Here is a 21,929-nt window from a genome sequence, read left to right as displayed (position 1 = left end):
ATTTCATTGTTTTTGTTGTTTTATTTCATTTCTTACTACAATTCAACTATTTTGACTCCAAAAACAACCACCTAAACTTTAAACAAGACCCAATAACCCATGTTTGATCTGTTTTTAGGAAAAATGACTTTTCCATATGTTTTGTACACAAATCACGAAAATGAGCGATTTTCGGGCTGACATGCGAAGACAAAAGGTCACATGACCTTGTAACCGTAGGTCTGATTTTCAAAAAAATTGTTTAAAAAGTTGTGCAAGACTCGAAAGAAAAAAGTCAGCGAGCGGCGGGGCGCCATCCATATGTGTTCTCGAGCAATTGGAAAAATCGTGGGGGGGGGGGGGCGATAATGGTTCGATTTTCAAAAAAAATTGTTTTAAAAGTTGCGCAAGACTCGAAAGAAAAAAGTCAGCGAGCGGCGGGGCCCCATCCATATGCGTTCCCGAGCAATCGGAAAAATCGTGGAGGGGGGGGGGGGGCCATAATGGCCCCCCCGGCCTTATTAGAGTTAATGAAATGGTCATTTGAGATCACCAAAAATTTTGAATATATACTGTATGTAACCAATAAATGAACTGTTTTCGAGTCGAAAATGCCGCGATTATATTACCAGGGGAATCTCTCGGGGAGATCCATGCCAGTAGAAAACTACTAACATGGAACTGTGACAACAGGGCCAGATATACAGCTTTTATCAACCCCCAAAATACCACTACCCAATTTGACCCCCCCGGCCGGCCAACTGATGATCTGGCCCTGGTCACATCCAGTACAGCTGCAGTCTCCTCAATATATACCTTGCCAACAGATAAAGAGTTTTTAGGACAGTTAGTACAACTTATCCCCTCCTCACCAACATTTCTTCTGACTTATGCATAGACATGATGAGCTGATGAATAATCATTGCCTGAACAATTGATTTCCCACCAAGCATCTTAATATATGCACAATCATTGAAAGCTCTAACAATCACTGTGGCTAGATAAAAGATTTTCAGCTGTTCCTCTATTTAAATACTCAATGAATGACACTGGCAAGACTTAGGCATGCTTGATTTGGTAATGGCATTCTAATGTCTTGTAGTGTACACAATAGAGAAAGGTGTTTGCTGAATTGTATCATTAACCGTGTTCACACTATGCACTATGAACATGACGTACAAAGAAAGCAGACAAAATATACAGTTCCTCAGGTACAAAATGGAACATCCCTTCACTGCTATTATGTAAAAAGGTGAATATGCATGTGACACCTGTTCTACACATTTTTACATAATAGCAGTGAAGGGATGTTCCTTTGTCTACCTGAGGAACTGTATATTTTGTCCGCTTTCTGTGTCAGTCATGTTCATAGTGATGGCAATATCAGTATGCTTCAGATACACATGGCAAAGAATGAATTCAACCGTTTACATCAACCAGGTTCATTCTCCAGTATTCTGTTGATAGCAATCCAGCATTCATTTCCCAAAGGGTTTGTTGGATCGTGTTTGTGATACTTCCCAAGAGACAGGGACAGATAATAGATTTCAATTTTTGATAAAGTTCAGAGTATACTGTATGTATATAATGTCATCAGTACAAAGTGAAAATCGAAGTTGTCGAGAGGAATAACTCTGCTTTTGCATCAGCAGGTAATATGTGTTTGGTGATTTCGTTGTTATCAGTCCAATATCTTTGATTTATGCGATGTGCGTTGATGTCGGCGATTGCTCTTTAGGAGTTGTGATGTGTGTTAAATTTTTTTTTTTAAATACCTTTAAAAAAAAAAAAAAAAAAAAATTCTCCTTGATAAATATTCAAATTTTAATAATATAATTTGATATATATACCAAAGGTATAGTCAATGTGATAAAAACAATTTTGAGAATTCATAAAGATCGTCAAAAGAAAAAAAATGAGACAACACTCTTACGGTAGAAATGAAGCACGCCTGTGTGATAATTTTGGAGGATAATCCTGACCAAAATTCATGACATCTTGTACTACAGGCAGTCAAAGGCGGTACATGGACAGCATATTAAGTTACGATAAAACGGCATTTGGTAATTGGATTCCCCTAATATGAGGCTTACACTACATGAATTTTAATCATATCTTGTAAGCTCTTACAAGGAATAATTCAAAGCATTCTATCAGTGAATATTATAACATAATAACATTATATACTCCACATGTATACCATTTTTTGGTAACAGGTTTTACATCTTTAGAGACAGTATCAATGAATTTGAAACAAACTGACTTAAATTGTTGTGATAACATCATGATTGTACCTTACCAGGATATAATGTGGATAACATTTCAGGCTAATTGCATGTCATTTTTAATGGATACTGGAGGCATTTTGTCACCCCCTTAAATTAGTAATACATATTTTAGTATCTAGGTCCATGATTAGATTGAGTAATTCATTAAATTTTGTATGTACCCGCTGGCCTATCTACCAGTAATTGTTTCTGTTGCGTGGATGAGCAATTTTGCAACAATTAGACCTTCATCAAATAGTTCCCTTTCATTGCACTATTTGTATCACGTAGATATACAGTAATAATACAATTTGCACATAGTAAATTTCTAATACTACTTTGCTGTTTCAGAGGTTTAAGAATTAAAAAAAAAATTAATGTAAATGTGCTCTGGAAATTAAGATCTAGATAATTGCACCAACATTTCCAATCACTGTGCATAGAAAGTTGCAGGGCAAAATTATGTTGATTATGCCACCCTTCGCCCTCTAGTAAAACTTACTGAAATCAATTTGTTTGTGTCTAATTAGCATTTTGGCATGGTCATGAATGTACTGGAATCATTGATTAATTAGTTGTAAAATGGAAGAGGAAACATCACATATTAGGTGCATGAGTTCAAGAAAAGAAATATCTTGATGATATTTGATGATAGCGTTAGTAATACTGCATGATGTTGATGATAATAATAATACTAATACTAAGGCTAATTGAAAATTGATTCCATCACCGTACAAAATTGGTATAAAATCATTACTGTAGTGATTAAAAAAAAATTATAAAGAAATTTCACACCACTTCCATAAAATCCTGCTCCTTGAACGGATAGTTAGCATGGATTTCAAAAGTTAAATATTACTTTTAGCTAATTTAATTCAAAATGATTGATTGAAATATGCATGACTCAGATGTGCCTACCGGTATTGTATATAATACCAATTTTCATCGCTAAAAATCAAGGTTGGATTAATTTGACGTCTGCTTTGTTTGCATGCATACCGATCCTGGCTTTACACCAGTATGCATCTCGTCTAATTAATATCAGGAGTGAACTATTGCCCTATAAATGCATGGCCTCGAAGCTGCCCTGTCAGCTCCATCATTTATGTCATCCATACCAGTTTCCATGGAAACGGTGCTTTCAATTACCCACTTTTTGTTCCAGGGGTGGACTGACTCCTCAGAGACTGGTATAGCGAACACTGGGCTAATTTGCATTTTGATTTTCTTGGCATACCTAGTGAAAATGTTGTATTAAAGGCAATCTAAGCTTATGGTGATAATGGATAATAGAATTTTTTCAAACCAAACTCTGAATGTGCAATTCCATTATTTTATGAGCACAGAAAAGTTTTGTACAGCTGACCTTTTGCATTATAAATAATTTTGAATAACTTTAACCCAGATTTTCATTAAATACATTTCCATCAGCTCCAGAATTCAAGGTTTGCTTTGGAATGGGTTTAGTATGTATTAAAGGGAACATATAACAAGAGATTTATTTAATGAAGACTAACATTTGAAAACAGTAAAAAATGATACCAATTGTTACACATGTCCCCTCACCCACATTTAGTGTTTATTTTTAATATTGCCTTGGAACATGTGCTTACAAAACAATTTATTGCTATTAAAACAATTAGGAGATCTACAGCAGTTTTTAAGCCTCTTTGATTGATTAGTGTTTCAAAACTGTTTGAACCTAGGACCCTCTGCTTTGGGATGTTTGCTCTCAACCCATAAGCTTTTACACCTTTGCTAAGATAACGATATCTGGGCCCCCATTGCCTAAAATTAGCATCTGCGGTATTGCCATAGAAACCTTGATTTGATTGGCCATCAAGTCATGTTGCCATGGAAGTCAAAAACTGATGGCAAATTTACTATGGTATGATGTTTTACATCTAATGATGTTCACGTTTTCTGGATTCAGAAAGGCAAGACTGAGACAACACTCGGGATTGCATTTATCATACTTTATTTTGTCTGTAGAGAGCATGACAGGTATTAACTCCATACAAGGTTAATGCTCTTCTGGCTTATCAGCAAATGATCTCAGGTCCTCCATTTATGAAAGCAGCATATATATTGGAAGTTTTTTATTTGGTTTTCAAATGCTGCTCGGTTTTCCAAAGAAGCAGCTGTTTCTGAACTGAATTATTCTGATTGATCATTGCTGTATTTAAGTACCAGCTGCACATCTTAGCATTGATCTATAAAATGATTTTTATCACCCACCGACAAAGCTGGTCTTATCCATAGACATGAGTAATGTCATAAGATGGTTATCCCTTTCTTTGCCACCAATGTTGGAGGAAAATAATGAAAACTGAACTTTCGAAAGTCAAATTATGAATTAATTAATAGATTTGGTATTGAATACTATTTGTTGGAAGTATTTTACACTGCTTGTTGTTAATTTTTTTTCATTTAGAAAAAAAAGCAAACTATCCTTAATCTGAAAAATAAAGTTCATCCAGGCTACAATTTTTGGTTTGGAATTGCTGCCCACAGTGTAAAAAGGGGTTAAGAATTTGCCAGAAGAATTCAATAAGTTATTGAGGATATTTTTTTGCTTAAAATCTTTTTTCCCCTCATATTTAATACAATATAAACATTCCTTCTTGTACCAAGATTTGTACCAAATAGAGCAATGATCAATTAGTACCAAGCTATGAAGTATGCTTCAGGTCCCTCAAAACCAGCAGAAAGAAAATAACATATCGATATACGTAAAATGTTGATAGAAAATATATGGTTTTGATCTTTTAAATAATTGTAAAATGTGTTTAACCCTTAGCAACTTAACCGCCCGAAACTGCCCCTCCTTTTTACTCACTGAACCACATGCCGCTGCCCGTCCGTTTTTTCCCGTTTTCAACGCGCTGTAGTATTCGTTCTATGGGGTCTGTCATGATAATGTTATACATGCGTAATCCTTACTATTGTCTACAGTAGGATTCTGCATAGAAAATAGCACACGTTTGATATTGTTCAGAACAATGTCAAAATGATGATATTATGCTTATCTTACAGTGAGCAAAAGGCCATTTTAACAAAATCTCTAGTTGCTAATGGGTTAAAAATCCTTTATACGTAGTTCATCCAGAGTTGAACAAATGATGGATAGATTTGACGGATATTTTCCGAATTGAAACTTCTCTATGGTGGAATCGATATATTGTATTCTCTGAAACGTAAACTCTTTACTTCCAAAGTGACGTCATCCCAAGACCTGCCAAGGCAGTGACGAAATGTTTTTTGGACCGGAATGGCATGCTCTAGAAAATTGATCTTTCATCTTCGATTGGAGACTTTTCTGTGAATGTTGATGTCCGTTGTGGCAGTTGTCTGTCGGTATATCGAGGGGTAATGCAGTCTAGCAAATTAATTTGCCTGTTCCACGTCTTTAGCATCTGGGCACGAAAGGAACCAATTAAAAGACGAGATGAGAGAGAAATTTGTTTGCATTATTGATTGGTGTGAGAGGTGAGCTGGAAGGGGATGTATGTTGAGACTAGGAGATGAAGAGTGAGAGAGAGAGAGAGAGAGTGTGTGTGTAAGAGAGAGAGAGAGAGAGAGAGAGAGAGTGTGAAACAGATAGAGAGAGAGAGAGAGAGAGAGAGAGAGAGAGAGAGAAAAAGGGGGAGTGGGAAATATATATATATATATACTCATCTGCACACAAACATTTATTAAACAAACAGGAAAACCTTCAATAGATAGTTCTTAAGATTTCTTCACATTTATTGATTTTGGATAGAGAGCAATAACTGGTTCGACGGACATATGAGTTAAAATAGAGTTCATTAAAAAATGTGAGATGTTGTTGAAAAGGACAAATAGATGAACATACTAGAAAAAAGGCAAGACATCTGCAATGTGACATTGTTAGTTTTTATTTTTTCTTGGAAATTGTATAGATTTTTCTCTTTTGTTTTTCTGCTACTTTTCAATAATTGAGATGAGTAGGCTGCTATTTAAGATATACATGTACTGATTATTTGTGTCAGTTTTAAAACTCTAAATAGTAAACTTCTAGTGTAGCCAGGGTTCTTGAGAGGGCACACATATATGATTGAGTTATTGGATTGAAAGTTGTGCCAAGAATTGTGTATGAATTTCAAGGGAGTTTCAGATATGTTGTCATCTTCAATATCACTAAGATAAATAAAATATCCTTTAAAACAGATTTTTAAACCCATTTTGTCATGCAAACTAGCCATATAAGTATGAGGTTAATATCCTCTGGAGACATAAGGGTATTAACCCTGTGTTTAAGTATACCACTTAATGCCCTTTTGGTTCCAAATGTATGATAAAAGTCTTATTATGAATGTAATATAATGAATGCTCTATAAATTGGTGAATTATATAATATATGTGAATTTATTGGAAGTATATTATTTTTCTCTTTCCTTGACCAGAACACCAATGATTGCAGGAGGATTGTTTACTATATCCAAAAGATGGTTTGAAGAGCTGGGGCAGTATGATATGATGATGGATGTATGGGGAGGAGAAAATTTAGGTAAGCAATTTCACTTTTATCATTAATCATGCATGATTATAGAAAGGGGTTAATTGAATAATGTTTTATATTGGTAATTAAGATCATAGCTTTAGCTTCTTGCGAGTCTGGTTTGATTATCTATTTTACGTTGTTATCATTTTGTACCGTGCAACAGGCCTTAAATTTCGTCATTTTTAGGGCAAGGCCAGTTTGGCCTCGAGTACCTCATATTTTTAAGGGCACCAAGGCCAAAATATTTTTACAAAAAGGGCATCGAGGCCAAAATATTTTACAAAAAGGGCATCGAGTATGAGGCCAAAAAAATTGATTCTATTTTTGTTAGATGTCATGTGTATTTTATGAAACTTGTGCAGGATCAATTTCCCATGACTTTTAGCACCAGCTTCTTCACAGAATGTATAGAGGTCTACGGTACATACAAACAAGCAGGCGCGTAGCCACGGGGGGGGGGGGGGGGGGGGGGGGGGGGGGGCACGGGGGGCACATGCCCCCCCTAAAATTTCCAGGATCGGTTGAAATTTTGTAGACCCCTTTTTTTGACCTCGATCGATTACATGTATGTGCCCCCCCCCCCCAAACACCAAACTCTGGCTACGCGCCTGCAAACAAGGCGGCGGCCCGCAAGCCTTAGATTTAGCAGCCAGGAGCAAGGGGCAATTTTTTTTTAAGTTGCCCTTTGCCACGGGAATTTACCAGAGCAAGGGGCAATTTTCCAAAAACAGATAGGCCGCTTATCTAATCATAAGTTCAAAGAGAGTCTACAAATGTTAATTTCATAATGTGAATAGATCGAACGATCAATTTAATAACTTTTTAATCTTAACAATATGAACAGGAAAGATTGATTAAGAACATCAAACTTGCACATTAAACAGTATTTTAAAGTAACTAAAAATATTGATGAGCAAATGAATAAATAAATTGTCAATTTCACAAACATCGAAAGTCAGAAGGACTTAATTGGCAAGTTTACCGGGCCGGGTATTCCAAATCAAAATCGCACCTCACACACAAACCTTAATTCCGCCACTCTCTCGGACTCGGTAGTAGGACTCTAGGAGCAAATTTGAAGAAATTATCTTTTTAACTGTTGTATAGAAAGGTCTACATAGGCCTAACTAATGAAATAAGATGTAAAAATGTCCTTATAGACATTTGACAGCTGAAAGTGACACGCTCAGCTCAGTTGCGTAACGTGCATTCACGAAACCAAAATCGTTCCTCGCACACACACTCTCGCCACTTTTGGTGGGAAGCTGTCGGGCTGGAAGTTTGCCAGCGAAACCGATGCACCCTCGGAATTTTACCGGGACTCGAAACGTTCGTCTTGGGAAGCTGGCGGGGTAGCTTTTTGAAGCGAGGTCGGCTGGTGGCAAAATGAGAGTAACTACGATCGAGAACATCGTAGGTGTTCTTAACTTATTAATAAGATAATTCTAAATTCTATTTGAGATAAAATAATAAACTAGGCCTACAAACAAACCTCGACAGATCTCTAATGACTATTTGAATGCTTGTTTATTTCTCCATTTGACGATTTGTTTTCTTGATCCTGGCCTTCGATTTGTACGTACGTGCGTGCGTCATCAGCATGCACCATATGCATATCATGCGATCGCATAATATGAACGTACGTACGTACGTGCGCTAGCGCATTGCCTATATAATAACAAAGGGCGCATTTTCACGGCACTTGCGCCTTATTAAAGCGCTAAATACGAAGCTAGAAGAGAGCTCGTGGGCGGCAAACTGTTCGTGATTCGTGTATTTTTACTGTTCTAATAATTTATGGGCGCATTTTCACGGAAAACACTTGCGCCTTGCCGTCTAGTTTTAGATGATTATGGGCGCAATTGGTGGTTTTATGTGCGCAAATTTAAAATAAAAAGGGCACGTCCAGTTGGAAAAAAAAGGCACGTCGGCCAGTTTGAAAAAAAGGGCACGGCCTTTTTGGCCGTGAATATATCTTTTTTTGGGAGGGCACCGCGGCCAGTCATAGGGGCATCGACGGCCTGGCCGTCGATGGCCGTCGATTAATTTAAGGCCTGGTGCAAAATGAGTTTGAATTCTCATTCAGTTTTTTGAATAAATTTAGGATGGGGTTCTTAAAACTATGAGATAGATATTTACCAATTTTCACAGTTTCCCTTTTTCTTTTGTTTAGGTTAAAAAATTACAAGTAAATTAATATATGCATTATGTCTTCCTATAAGTATTGCTCTTTCCTGGTGTTATTATTATTGTTTGTTCTTTTAAACATAAAAGAGAAAACGGTTAATGATGATACCTGGTAGATGGGCTTGAATGAGGACGTGGGAGTTTATCTTAAATACACTTTTAGGAAAACTTGTTACTCATCTCCACAGGGTGACATTTTCTATTATGCTCAGTAATGGGAGACACCCCAATTTCAACCTTAGTCAATCTATTTTTTAATATGATATGCCTCAGTTCTCAGAAATAGTTTTAAAATGGTGTTAAGCTCAGTAACATAAGATCATGATGTAACATTTTCTTATGATATGATTGCCCTTAATCGCGTCCAAAAGTGGTAATGAGGAGTTAATGTATTTAAGGAACGACCATCTCCCTTTAAAGATTGATGTCCACTAGCCAGCTTGCTTGTTGGTCTAATGATAGAGTTAATATTTAATGCACATAAAGTGCACCAAACCTGCGTGGGACTAAATTACCCATTGACCCAAGGGTCCCTCTAGCGCTACCAGCCCAAACTTTTCTCCCAGTTATCTAGTAGCTTGAAAATTGAAGAGAGTCATGCGTAAGTACGTTATTGATGAAGTCTGCGTGACTTGCCAGTCTCTCCCCCCCCCCTTTTTTTTATAGTGCTGCTAAATTATTGAGCAGTGGGGGATAGGCTCCAGCATGACAGAGCATGGCTCATGCGTGCATGCCGGGTTTTGTTGTGGCTGCCGTTAATACATGCATGATAATGGGTAGCTATGATGATGATGTACGTGTGTATAGAATGTAAGACCATTTGCTTCCAATTTGGATTTTTTTTTTCTCCATAAAAAGGGGCTCTTTAGCAAATGGTAAAATATGGGAAGTTATGATTAGTGGAAGCAGGTAATATAAAAAGTGCCGTGCAAGTTTTTATTAATATCAACTGCAGATGATATAAAAATGATTCTACAATATGTTTGATATATCAACTCCTATCTCCTATATTTCTCTCTCACTGCTGTTCTCAACTTGTACATTTATTTATTTATTCTACTGTATTTTATTAACACTCCTCTCTTAAATATTTAACTTACAGTTTGTATTAGTCTTCTTTAATAATCCTAAATTGGTTTTCTCAATCTCCAATGTGCTCCTTATTTTTCCTTTTGTCTTACATTTGTTTTGTATAGCCTTTTTGTATTCTTGGCGTTCTCTATTCATCTCACACTCACCCCCACCCTTTCTTCTCTCTGAATATTGTGTATGTATATCAATTTTTTTTTACTCTTCCTTTGATACATGTATTTAACTTTATTTTTTTTTTGTCCTACAGAAATTTCCTTTAGGGTGTGGCAGTGTGGGGGTAGTCTAGAGATCATTCCTTGCAGTAGAGTGGGACACGTCTTCCGAAAACAGCATCCTTACACCTTCCCAGGGGGAAGTGGAAATGTATTTGCGAGGTATGTGATGTGCCTTTTAAAAAAAATAATGAACAAGAGAAATTCAGTCAGCCATCATAGACAGAATATATAAAAGGAACAGTCATTTCTTTCTTAGAAAACTGTTTTCTTAATTTTCATTGATGGATCTTTCATTGCAATCACAGACTGAAGTTTGTTGAAAGCTTAAATCATAGATGATATATATCATTTAATTGTATGTTTTCATTGATATGATTATCAGTGTAATGATTTTTGTTTTTTATTATTAACATGTCTAGACATCTTACTGTTAGAGAGTTCACCACTACTATTCATCTTTTTAAAGCCAATTCATAAAATAGATATTAAAAGAGACATTGTTTAAATCATTGACCGTAATTGAAACACAGAATGTGGTATCCTTGACCTTTTTCATGATCTTGTAAAGTTGTATATGAAAATGATAAACCATAATAAGTGTATTAAAGAGCATGCCTCTATTTTCCATCTTTGAAGGAGAATGAAATCCAACAAAACTAGTTTAAAATTCTTGAAATTGCTCCTATTTGATAACCTAACAAAGAAAATTACCCCTCCAAACTTTGCTGTATCATTGCTTGCCATCTTGATTAGAATAGTGATGTCAGATTATTACATATCCACTGACCTACATGTACATATAATGGATATGTTGCATAATGACTGGCCATTAATACAAAATTTGGTATCAATGGCAGCCATCTTGTTACTCTGGCATGTCAAGCAGGTGCTTTTTATGAGCAGTTCTATGTACATCTTTGTCACTCTTTGAATAAGTGGGGAAGCTTTGTCTGACCAAGCAACCACTTATAAATGCATGCCAAATGTTGCTTATCAAAAGAACTAAAGAAACTGCTCAACAGTTGAAAGCAGCTGAACCAAATATCTTGCCACCACATGTTATGAGAGAATATCCATTAATCTGAATAATGATCTATTATTAGGAAACCTGTGGTATGCACTCCTTGGGTGAATATCCTACATTGTAGCTAACATACAGGTTAGTGGATACCTCACATGTTAGACATCATTATTTTAATTATGCTAGCAACTCTCATGGGAAAATGGCAAGCAAAGAAAGTTTTGAGAGATTGTTTTCCATGTTAAGGTAGTCAAATATTGAGTAAGATTATCAACTAATGTTGGTTGGATTTCATTATCCCTTCAAGAAAAGTGTTTCAAATCTGGTATCATTTGTGTCCTTGCAGAAACACACGAAGAGCAGCTGAAGTATGGATGGATGAATTTAGAGAATTTTATTATGCTGCAGTGCCTTCTGCAAGAAATGTCCCCTTTGGAAAGTAAGTAGAAACTCTATTACTAGACATTGTCTGCTAAGAGCAAGAAGGGCATTAAGGGCTTGATCAGATATGGATTAGAAAACCACATCATCAAATAGAATTACACCAGTTTGTTGAAACTGTGTGCAAACAAAGGACCTACGCATATTCTCTTATTTAGGTCTGTGTTATAAGATTGGCAATATGGAGCATAACATACTTAGTTGTTATAAAAAATGCTGCAGTTTTCATATCTAAACAAGGCCTAACTAAATAATTTCACATAAACTGAATGCACTCCTGACTCTTAGCAGATGACATAAGATATGCAAGTAATGTCATGTATTGACATTTTTTTTTACTCGCAACAAAGTTCCTTTTTATTGCTTGTTTTGTTTACAGAAATGGAGTTAACAATTCATTGATTATAGTTTCAGTTTCATGATACAGTGCAACAGGTATATTATTACTGATTAACTGTTGAAACCTTCTCAGCCAAAACAAAAGGGGATATTGTGTACATTAACATTTGTAGTGCAAAGAGTAATTGACATGCTCAGCCATCTAATTAATACATTTAATTGTTATTTCTTCTAATGTCATCTTGACAGTATCCAGGCAAGGACAGAACTAAGAGAAAAACTCCACTGCAAGCCTTTTAAATGGTACCTTGAAAACGTCTATCCAGAATTAAGGTGAGTCCCTTTCAAAGTAGAAGTAAAGTGTTCAAGATTCAAGAACATGGCCGGAAGTGGGATTTCTTGCTTGCTTGCCTGCACCACTGCAAGTCATGAGTACTCGGCATCCGGCCATGTTGTCGAGTGTGGTACTAGGCCTGTTCCCACATGAAGGAATCTGTGTGGTTCAAATTACTTGCAAGCAGTAGTGGATAAAAAAGAAGTGTGCTTGTTTTGAAGAAAAAAATACTATTGATAAGATTCAAATGTCACGAGATGAGTATCACTAAAAAGGAAGAATCTTCCTCCAGTTGAAACCCAAATTACTCGATGATAGTTTGATTGAAATCCAACTAGCTGGTCAAATAAAGGTCACTAGGCATTTTTTTTAAAATTTGTCGTCTGTTTGCAGTTGAGGGCAGAAATAAGATACAAGTATTGTACATCCTGTCATGTATTTCAGATATTCATTCAGCTACAAGTGATCAGCATGTAGGCCACTATTTTAAGTTAATGTGGCATGCATTGTTCTACATTGATGTTAAAGGAAAAATACTTGATTTGGTCCTTGTGCGACTGGCAGTTTAGCCGTGTGAACTGCCGTTAGTTGGGCATGTCACATCGTCTGCTGCAAGCCAAGTTGATGTTAACTCTATATAAAAGCTTATGAGTTAATGTTCCTCTGGCCTTCAACAGAGGACATGGAGAGAGAGAGAGGGAGAGAGAGAGAGAGAGAGAGAGAGAGAGAGAGAGAGAGAGAGAGAGAAGGAGAGAGAGGGAGAGAGAGAGAGAGATAGAGAGAGATAGAGAGAGAAAGAGAGAAAGAGGGAGATAGAGAGAGGAGGAAAAACTTTTTGAGTGTGTGAGTGTACTGTAAAAGGCACCTACCCATGGGATTGTAGCTTGGGACATTTAGTCTGAAGCTATGCAAGCAGAACATTAGATTGGGAGCCCCTTCATGGATGCCTAAAGTTGAGCACATGTGTGAAAATTACTCAGCTGTGTTTGAAGTGACAAGCTGAAGGAGATAGGAGAATCAATGGATAAACAGGAGAAAGATGGAGAGAGAGAGAGAGAGAGATGGACAAACAGAGGAGAAAGAAAGAGATTGAAGAAAAGGTCAGAATGAGAAGATGGAAGAGAAGCAGACAGAAAGTTGGGAGATGTCGAACATTTATAGAACAGTGGGAGAAATTTTTTACTAGGTGTGTTAGAAGTGACGACATAGGGGAGATGGGATAATTGATAGACAAAAAGAGGAGAAAGTAATAAAGATGGAAGAGAAAGGTGAATGGAGCGTGAGGAATAGAGGCAGATATTGTACACTTGGAAAATTATGACAAAAGCAACATTATTCAGGTGTGTTTGAAGTGACACACTCTGGAAGATAGGAGAAATGATGGATAAACAAAGGAAAGAGAGGGAGAGAGGGAGATTGGAAGCGACATAGGCAGAGACATAGGCAGAGAAGAGATGTTGAATACTTGAAGTATTGTGAAGATCAGGCAGAATTGCTAGGCACAGGAGGACATACAATTTACCAATTGTGTGAGCTACAAGACTTTCAAGTGATTAATTATGGTGTGAAGATTACTGAGGTATGTGTGAAATGGCAAATTAGGTGAGAAAGGAGAATGGATGTATAAATAAAGGAAAAAGAAAGATCAGAAAGAAAGAAGTATTGGCAGATTAGATGAGAGATAGACAACAGGCAGACAGATATGAAGGAAATAAGAAAGAATTCTGATTGGATAGTCACATACAGGCACATAGCTAGAAGACTTAACAAAAATAAGTAATTAAATATAGCGTGAAGATTACTCAGGTGGGTTTGATGTCTAAATTATGGAAGAGAGGCAAATAAAATGGCTAAAGAGAGAGAGAGAGGATGAGCAGATTGGAAGAGAGAGATGGGACTTTAGCACTTTTAGAGCTTGGAAAAACAACCTGCTCAGATATTCATGGCAAGATCTTTGACAATTTGTTTAACTTACGAAGTCATAGGACCTGTAAAAATGAAGTAGTGAATAATAGCTTGAAGATATAATACAAACACAGAGAAAGAGTGAGAGAAAGTTAGGAAGAAAAAGGGAAAGAATAAGAGACATGGTTTTAAGGAGAAGAGAGATGAAGAGAAGAAAAGGGGGAATGACTGTAAAAACAAAACAAATGACTTTCAGACAAAACAAAACAAAAAAGAGATCGTAAGTGTTGGGAAGAGGTTTCAAGAATGTTGTAAGAAATAATATGTGAGACAAATGGGTCATGAAAGAAGAAATAGAGATCTGCTTGCAAGGAGGTGGCATGATTCAAACTCGCTTGCGGGTACTCCACTTTGGAAAGAAGGGCTGTTGACGTTCGTCTGCATGCAGGTATTCTTGACCCCGATTTTAGGCCTTGTTCATACACAACATGGTCAACCACCCAAATGCCAGCAAATTTAAATAACTTGTTAATGTAGTCTGCTTCACATTTGGGCAAGTCTGTTCTGCAACGTCCCATATAGTGTATGACATTTGTCCAATCGTTTCATCCAGAAATGAAAATCTCTTGATATGGCCATTGATTAATGGTTCATTGTGGTATAACTGACAAGATTAAATGGTCCAATCGAGATATTATTCACATTTGGATGAAATACTTGGATCACAGATATGTGTTATACATGACACGTTGCATGGAATTATCCATTTCTGTATCATATGATAAACAGATAAGTGAATATGCATGGGGAGTGTTGTTGCGTGTAGCTGCTCAATTAAACGCCAATTGCCATTAATTAAACCTAATTATCTTTATTCTGCTATTCTGTTAAACTGGACACGAGGACTAAAGTCATGTAAACCCAAAGAAAATAGTAGACTAGATCAAACATCGGTCAAAATTCCTTTGTTAAACTCATTGGTAGGTTTGAACTTTAGTAGAATACGGACTACAATTGTTTTTATTTCGCTTCAGTTCATTTTCGCCCCCCCCCTTAATTGTCTTGTGTGCAGGAGGCCTCGGAGCCAAGTATAAAACAGGAACATGACCGTTATTTTAGATCTTACTGGGCCATTAGCGCAGACGAGGAAATGTTGTTATTAAATGATAGGTCATATCAAATTACAACTCGACTGAAAGCGGTCATTATTTTTTTTGCATTTATCACTAGTTTAAAGAAGAAATATCGAATTCGATATATTCATTTTTATGCGGGAATCTGTTCGTTTAAATAAATGATTTGTTTGTCCTCAGGATCCCTCATTTTACATTCATTTGGTAATGTCACTTATTATTACAGGATTTCAATTGATGTGCATGTATCAAAATTAGCCCCATTTCAAGATATTAAAAAAACATATTTCTAAAGTTGAAAAACTGGGAGATGAGTTTGGCGTACTGAAAACCTATACCAGAACCGAGGAGCAAATGAGATTCGGGAAACTGTAAGGAGCTGTGGAAAAATCTGAAGATTAAAAATATATCTAGAGAGAGAAAATAGAATATTTTTCTCTAGAAAATGTAATTTTAAAAGAAATATTTATTTGAGAACAAAGTAGGTTAAATTAAAACTTGTTAGACATTGTACAATTAAAAATATCAAACAGCTGCCTCCCAATACTAAGACGAAGTATTTTTCAATATTTTGAACTGTGTAATTTGGAAGGAGCAAAAGAGCTCACACTCACGATGGTGCTTCTTCTTATGCATAATTTGGATCGTGACAAATATCTTGTATTCCTGATCAATGCTATCAGAATACAAACACCTGCCAGCCCTGCTCTTGCTCCCTGATCAGTCTCGTCTCACTCTCCCTCATCGATGCCTTCATCGACGCCGCCTATGCGTGGCCAGATGAATAGAACATGTAACAAGTGCCTGCAGGAATAGTGTAATATTATACAATAACAAAATATAAGCAGGCTAGCATCGCGGTAATCCTATTAAAGGGTTGCCGTACATGCTTGGTTGTACGGCTGAAGGCATCGATTGCTTTTTTAATCAAGATGAAAAGACGATTCTAAGGTGCTCATTCTGCGATTATTATCTGTGTTTAAGTGCTGCCTTGTAGGGAGAGGAGTGTTAATCTTGCGTTCTCATCTATTTTGCTATCATTTCTCTGTTTGTGTTTTTTCTTCTCTATTCTGCGATCATTTCAGGTTTTTGGTTTGAATGTGAGGAGACTTGACTAACATGAAATTTCCCCTCTCAGTATTAGATTAGTTTGAGGCAAGCAGTTGTTTGAATACTGGGTTAAATTGAAGGGTGATTATGAAAGTGAGGGAACAATAGCTTCCTCACATTTGTGGGCCCTTTCTCCACCTTGTTGTTTGAAATTTGCACCTTGAAAAAGTGATGTCCTGTATGCCAGTGGCTGAGAGGAGTCAAAAGTCACGATTGGACGTTGTAGTGTGGGCAGGGTGGTTGGTAATGGATCAATAATTCAATTTAGTTTTTTTTTTTAATCCTCTAGATAAGAGCGACACTGTCTAGTAAATTATATAAATTCTTACTTTGTATTTTAAGAATCTTTGGTTTATTCTTTCTTACGTGCATGTACATGTATATAATTTGCTTATCAATTCGTCTCTTTGATACTGAACAAATTTAATGTGTCATAGCCATATAGTGGGAAGGTATTGTGATATCACATTAGGTTATTAAGTCTGCATAGAACCATATTCGTATTTTGTTCAAACTCTTGTGGCTCTCACAGAAGAATTTTGCCTATAGAAGCATGTATCTTTCATTTTCTCCCTCTTGAATGTAAAAATTTCCCCAAATTGTCAGATTTTTATGCTGAATTAAGCTGTTGATTGTGTTATAGTATAAGAATAATTATTCCAGAGAGAATGGAGATAAGTCACTTCATGCTACATTCTATTCCCATACATACATTGTTGAGACTTAAAACTGGGCCGTATAATATAATTAATTGTATCTCTTTCATTCAGCCGGAACTTTATAATTAATAGCAACTTAAAATCAACTATATTTTACAGATAGATGCAATGCATGGTAAGATTGAAGATAAAATAGATTTGTTTCATGATTGATTGTAAGTACCGGTAGATCTTTGTGTTACAGGGCCCAGATGTTACTTTAATCCCCAGTAGAGATGTTTAATATTCAAAGTATACATGTAATTTCCTATCTCTCTAAAAATTGTATTCCTTTCATTGTTTGTTTTGATTGCAGAGTACCAGATAAACAAGATATAGCCTTTGGTTCAATACAACAAGGTTCTATGTGTATGGATACACTAGGCCATGTACATCAAGGAACGCTGGGTCTCTATGACTGTCATAATAGTGGAGGAAATCAGGTGAGATAGATCTCAGTTCCGTCCAGCTTCTCGTACAGGTGTACTTTATTTTGTTAGAGCTGTGTATTATGTAATCTGGTCAAAATTATTTCTTATTTTTTCAGTTGACGAAGTTCGAAAACTACCTCATTATAGCATTGTATGCACTTTGAGTTATATGTGTGGGGATAAAAAGTTGATGCTGTTAAATATGCAAATAGTGCTTGAAGTATACCAATCACCTTAAAAGAATAACTTGTGTACAGCTTCGATTTCTAGGATCAATCTCATGGTGGACTCGAGTTCAATGGGAGAGCAATATGAACGTGTGAAGCAGTCTACTGACGATTATTTATTATGTTCATCGAGAGTGTATTTAAAAGTGCAGTATCTCTTTATAAGAGAAATATTTTAAGCTCATGTTTTGAATTCAGTATAGCCACATAGAACCCGTAGCATACAGAACAAAATAATTTTTGGCGATTGGTGGTACATTTTAATATCTAAGAACTGGTGAGTAAAGTGTTTCAACTAGTTGCAGGCAGACACCAATTAATCAACCTTTTTGTTCATGTGAAATGATTGCTTACTCTTGTTGAAGTCTTTCTATGTAATTAATTGGATCTTTGTGTTTTTATTATTTTATACTTGCAGGAGTTTTCATTTACAAAGGATAAATTGATAAAGCATTCAGATCTGTGTTTAACAGTCACAGACAGGAAATCAGGGACACCTATTACACTACAAGGCTGTCAGCCTCATAATGTTAACCAGGTGAGATATATGCAATGTCCAATCTTGGCTGGGAGATCATTCTCTCGGGGTGAAGGGGGAGGGAGGGGGCTGCACCAACAAAAAAAGTGTTATTAGCGGAAAGGAAAAGTGACATCAGAAGCAAAAAAGGGCTTTCTAAGAATGGGGGCATGCCTCAACATTTGCTCCGAGCTTTGTGTCGTTGAAATATGAGGGCTAGATGTTGGTTCCTGAGTGGGAGTTTTGGTAGGTGTGGGATATTACCACGGAGCAAGTGTCTTTGTCGTACAACCCTCCCCCCCCCCCCCATCCCCCAGTAGCACTACCTCTTTGTTTGAAAGTATAATAAAAGCAAAAGATTGTTTGACATCCGATTACACCACCACAAGTTCATGGATGTGAGAGGTGACTAGAAATTTAAAAATATAGGCCTCATTGGTATGCAGTTGAAAGACAAATATGGTCATCAGAAAAACACTTCTGTGGTATGGTTTTAGATTAATCATGTGTATGAATGTTCTTTTGAAAAATAGGTTCCAGTTTCATTGTAGAATTTTACAATTTAATATCCTAACCCTACAATGATTCCTCTTAAGCCTCATTCAAATATGATGCAGCAAAACTGAGCCTTTGGGTTCTATTTTCCTCTTTGCTCCACCCTGATATTAAAATGATATTTACAGGCCTGATAAAACCCGATTTAAATCGGTTTCCCGATTTTTTTTATTTTTCCCGATTTTTTCCCGATTTTTTTTCTTCTTCCCAATTTAAAAAAAAAAAAAAAAAAAAAAAAAAAAAATCAATTTTTTTTTTCTTCCCTATTTTATCCTGATTTTCCCGATCCCTCTTATTTTCTCTATTCTTCCCTATTTTGCCCTATTTTTCCCCATTTTCGTACTCGAAAGTGGGGGCATGTTGTTAAATGCCATTTTTTCCCCGCGAATCCTCTCTTCTTTTTTTTTCTCAAGGGGGTGTAGTTGAGGGGAAAACAAAAAACCTATTTTTTTTTAGTGCTCACTATCACCCCTGTATTTAACTACTTTCTCTCTCCCTCTCTCTCTTTTCACCTCTCTACAGAAATGGGACCAGACAGACAACAAGCGTACGTTCCGCTTCCAAAACTCCGACCTATGTTTAGACAGCAAGGGCCATAAAGAACACGGCCTCGTCGTCGAGACCTGCAATCAACGTTCCCTCACTCAACACTTTAAATTTTCAATGTCCAACATCGCTCACTGACATCACGTTCATCACACCATCTAAGAATTGCCTTCGTATCCCGGGGTTACATTCCCACTCCACTTTTACCTTCCCCCTTTCAGCATTTGTATTTTTCTATCAAAATCTGTATAAAACAAAGAGAGTTACGAAGTTGATGTACAAGAAGAAAATAAGTGCTGTGGTACATCGACCAAGCATCTGTCATTTTCATCCTTCTTGTGAGATTGTGTATGTGTGTGTGTGCGGTCTCTGTCTATATATTTTTGTGGCTGCTGTATTATAGAGGCATATTACCCAGGGAAGTTCACCTGTATCACGCCTGTACACATGAAATTCACTGAGAAAGAATCCCTTTTCAGGCCATCTGAATTTATTTTAGCAGATCCATATATTAGAAACCGAATGATGGGTGGTTTAGAATGTGCAAAATCTTCCAAATCATAATTTCGGGATGCTGTGGGGAGACGTTCTTGAACATTTTTTAATTGAAAAACTGAAATTTTTTGTGTTTTGTGTGTTATGCAATTTTATCTGTTTTGAAGTAGGGACACTCATTGCAAAGAAGTCTTCTTTTTTTTTGGGGGGGGGGGGGGGGTGCAAAATAGATGTTATTTGAAATCCTAGAACAGTCAGTCCCGTGATACACCGATTATATTCTCTACCTAAAGCCAGACGGACAATAATTCACATGAATTTTACAGAGTTATTACCCTTCTGGCTCCAAACAGACATCATGAAGTGAACATCCTGGGTATTTTATACTCATTCAACTATGAATGGAATCTATAAGAACTGAAGTTGCTAGTGTACATGTATGTATTGTGTGACTTGTCCTTTTATTACCCTCATTCACTTTTTAGTAGATAGTACTTTATAAACAGCCATTATATTTTTTTGAAATTTGTTACCTATTTACTACTTAAGCACCATCGCAAAAAATTGTAAGATAATCATTTTGAAATAACCTAAAATACTTTTTTTTTTTTTTTCTGACACGTTATGGATATGCGCTTATTTTCTTCCTCTTTGTTATTTTTCATACTTATGCCAGTTTATGAATTTATTTTCAATTGATGATCTGTCACAATTTATGATGCAAAAAATGTTTCATTCCATTGTATAATACTTAACTTTACTTACATGTTTGTACCTAAATAGAAAACTGAATGTAAAATTATTAGTGACTTCTGTACTACAACCTTGAATGACACACAATTTTTCTTTTTTCTTAAAACTTTGTAGTCATATTCAATTACCCTGTATTTTCTCACTAGTAACAAAATTTCAGAATCCTGAAAAGAAATCAGCATTCTGCTAGAACATGTTCAGTTGCAGTACCGGTATCTGCCAATTACAATCATAAATTTGCTTGCCTTTTGACAGATTCTGTTGACAATGTTGTTTTTAGGGTATATTGATTTTAAGAATAAGTTTGAAGATAAATACATGCATTTGGAGACTTTCATGTGCCTGTATGTCAGTACATTACTCTGTGAAAATCAAATTTGTTTAGCCGTTTTGGCCGTGAGTCATGAAAAGGATTTTTAAAAAGATCAATAATGATGTAAGTATTTCTAATTGCTGATATGTATTATTTAATCTGTAATGTAATATATATGAAATTTAGAAGTATATTTTTCTCTGATGTTTCTCCATTCATGCTTTTATCTTGCTTTTAATGTAATGTCATTCAAATAGTTTCCATGTCTGCTGACTATTTTCTGCAATTGAGTGTGACATGAGTAATTTTGTCCTGTGCATTTCAGATTTCCCTAACTTCACATTTATAGATCAATAATTACGCTTTGCTGTGGGAATCTCCTTTTCATTCCGATTGTCATTCATGTAAAATGATGTGTAAAATTGTGTTCATTTTAGAGGAGCATTTTATTTTGGGTAAAGTTTATGGCTCCTTGTGTGAAAAAATTCGGCTTTAAAGACTTGGCAAGCAATATGTGTTCATCAGGGGTGATAGTGAGCACTAAAAAAAAAAAGTTTTTTTTTTGTTTTCCCCTCAACCACGCCCCCCTTGAGTAAAGAAGAAGAAAAAAAAAAGGATTCGTGGGGAAAAAATGGCATCTAACGACATTCCCCCCTTTTGAGTAAGAAAATTGGGGAAAAATAGGGCAAAATAGGGAACAATAGAGAAAAGAAGGGGTAAATCGGGAAGAAGAAAAAATCTGATAAAAAAAAAAAAACGATTTAAATCAGGTTTTTATCAGGCCTGGTTCATCTCACTTGCCTTTCCCCCCAAAATTTGATGTTGTGTTTCAAGTATTTCTTACTT

At 36.1% G+C, this 21,929-nt stretch overlaps 1 protein-coding gene across 2 annotated transcripts in view; it reads left to right on the top strand.

Moving 5' to 3' along the window:
- The window catches only part of LOC579469 (polypeptide N-acetylgalactosaminyltransferase 2), a 77,446-nt gene extending 55,953 nt beyond the window's left edge, over positions 1 to 21,493 (top strand). For both annotated transcript variants that reach the window (XM_030999095.1, XM_030999096.1), the window contains exons 8-14: positions 6,674 to 6,777; positions 10,298 to 10,424; positions 11,633 to 11,725; positions 12,316 to 12,399; positions 17,563 to 17,689; positions 18,323 to 18,442; positions 19,499 to 21,493. In XM_030999095.1, the coding sequence (XP_030854955.1) occupies positions 6,674 to 6,777; positions 10,298 to 10,424; positions 11,633 to 11,725; positions 12,316 to 12,399; positions 17,563 to 17,689; positions 18,323 to 18,442; positions 19,499 to 19,660 (817 nt within the window). In that variant the 3' untranslated portion in view covers positions 19,661 to 21,493. The remainder of the gene's footprint in view (positions 1 to 6,673; positions 6,778 to 10,297; positions 10,425 to 11,632; positions 11,726 to 12,315; positions 12,400 to 17,562; positions 17,690 to 18,322; positions 18,443 to 19,498) is intronic.
- Positions 21,494 to 21,929: the final 436 nt, after the last annotated feature.

Source organism: Strongylocentrotus purpuratus, unplaced genomic scaffold (genome assembly GCF_000002235.5).
Source record: "Strongylocentrotus purpuratus isolate Spur 01 unplaced genomic scaffold, Spur_5.0 spur5_scaffold_5, whole genome shotgun sequence".
Lineage (NCBI taxonomy): Eukaryota > Metazoa > Echinodermata > Echinoidea > Camarodonta > Strongylocentrotidae > Strongylocentrotus > Strongylocentrotus purpuratus.
The sequence above is the reverse complement of the archived record's forward strand: the minus strand, read 5'-3'. Positions and strand labels throughout refer to the sequence as shown.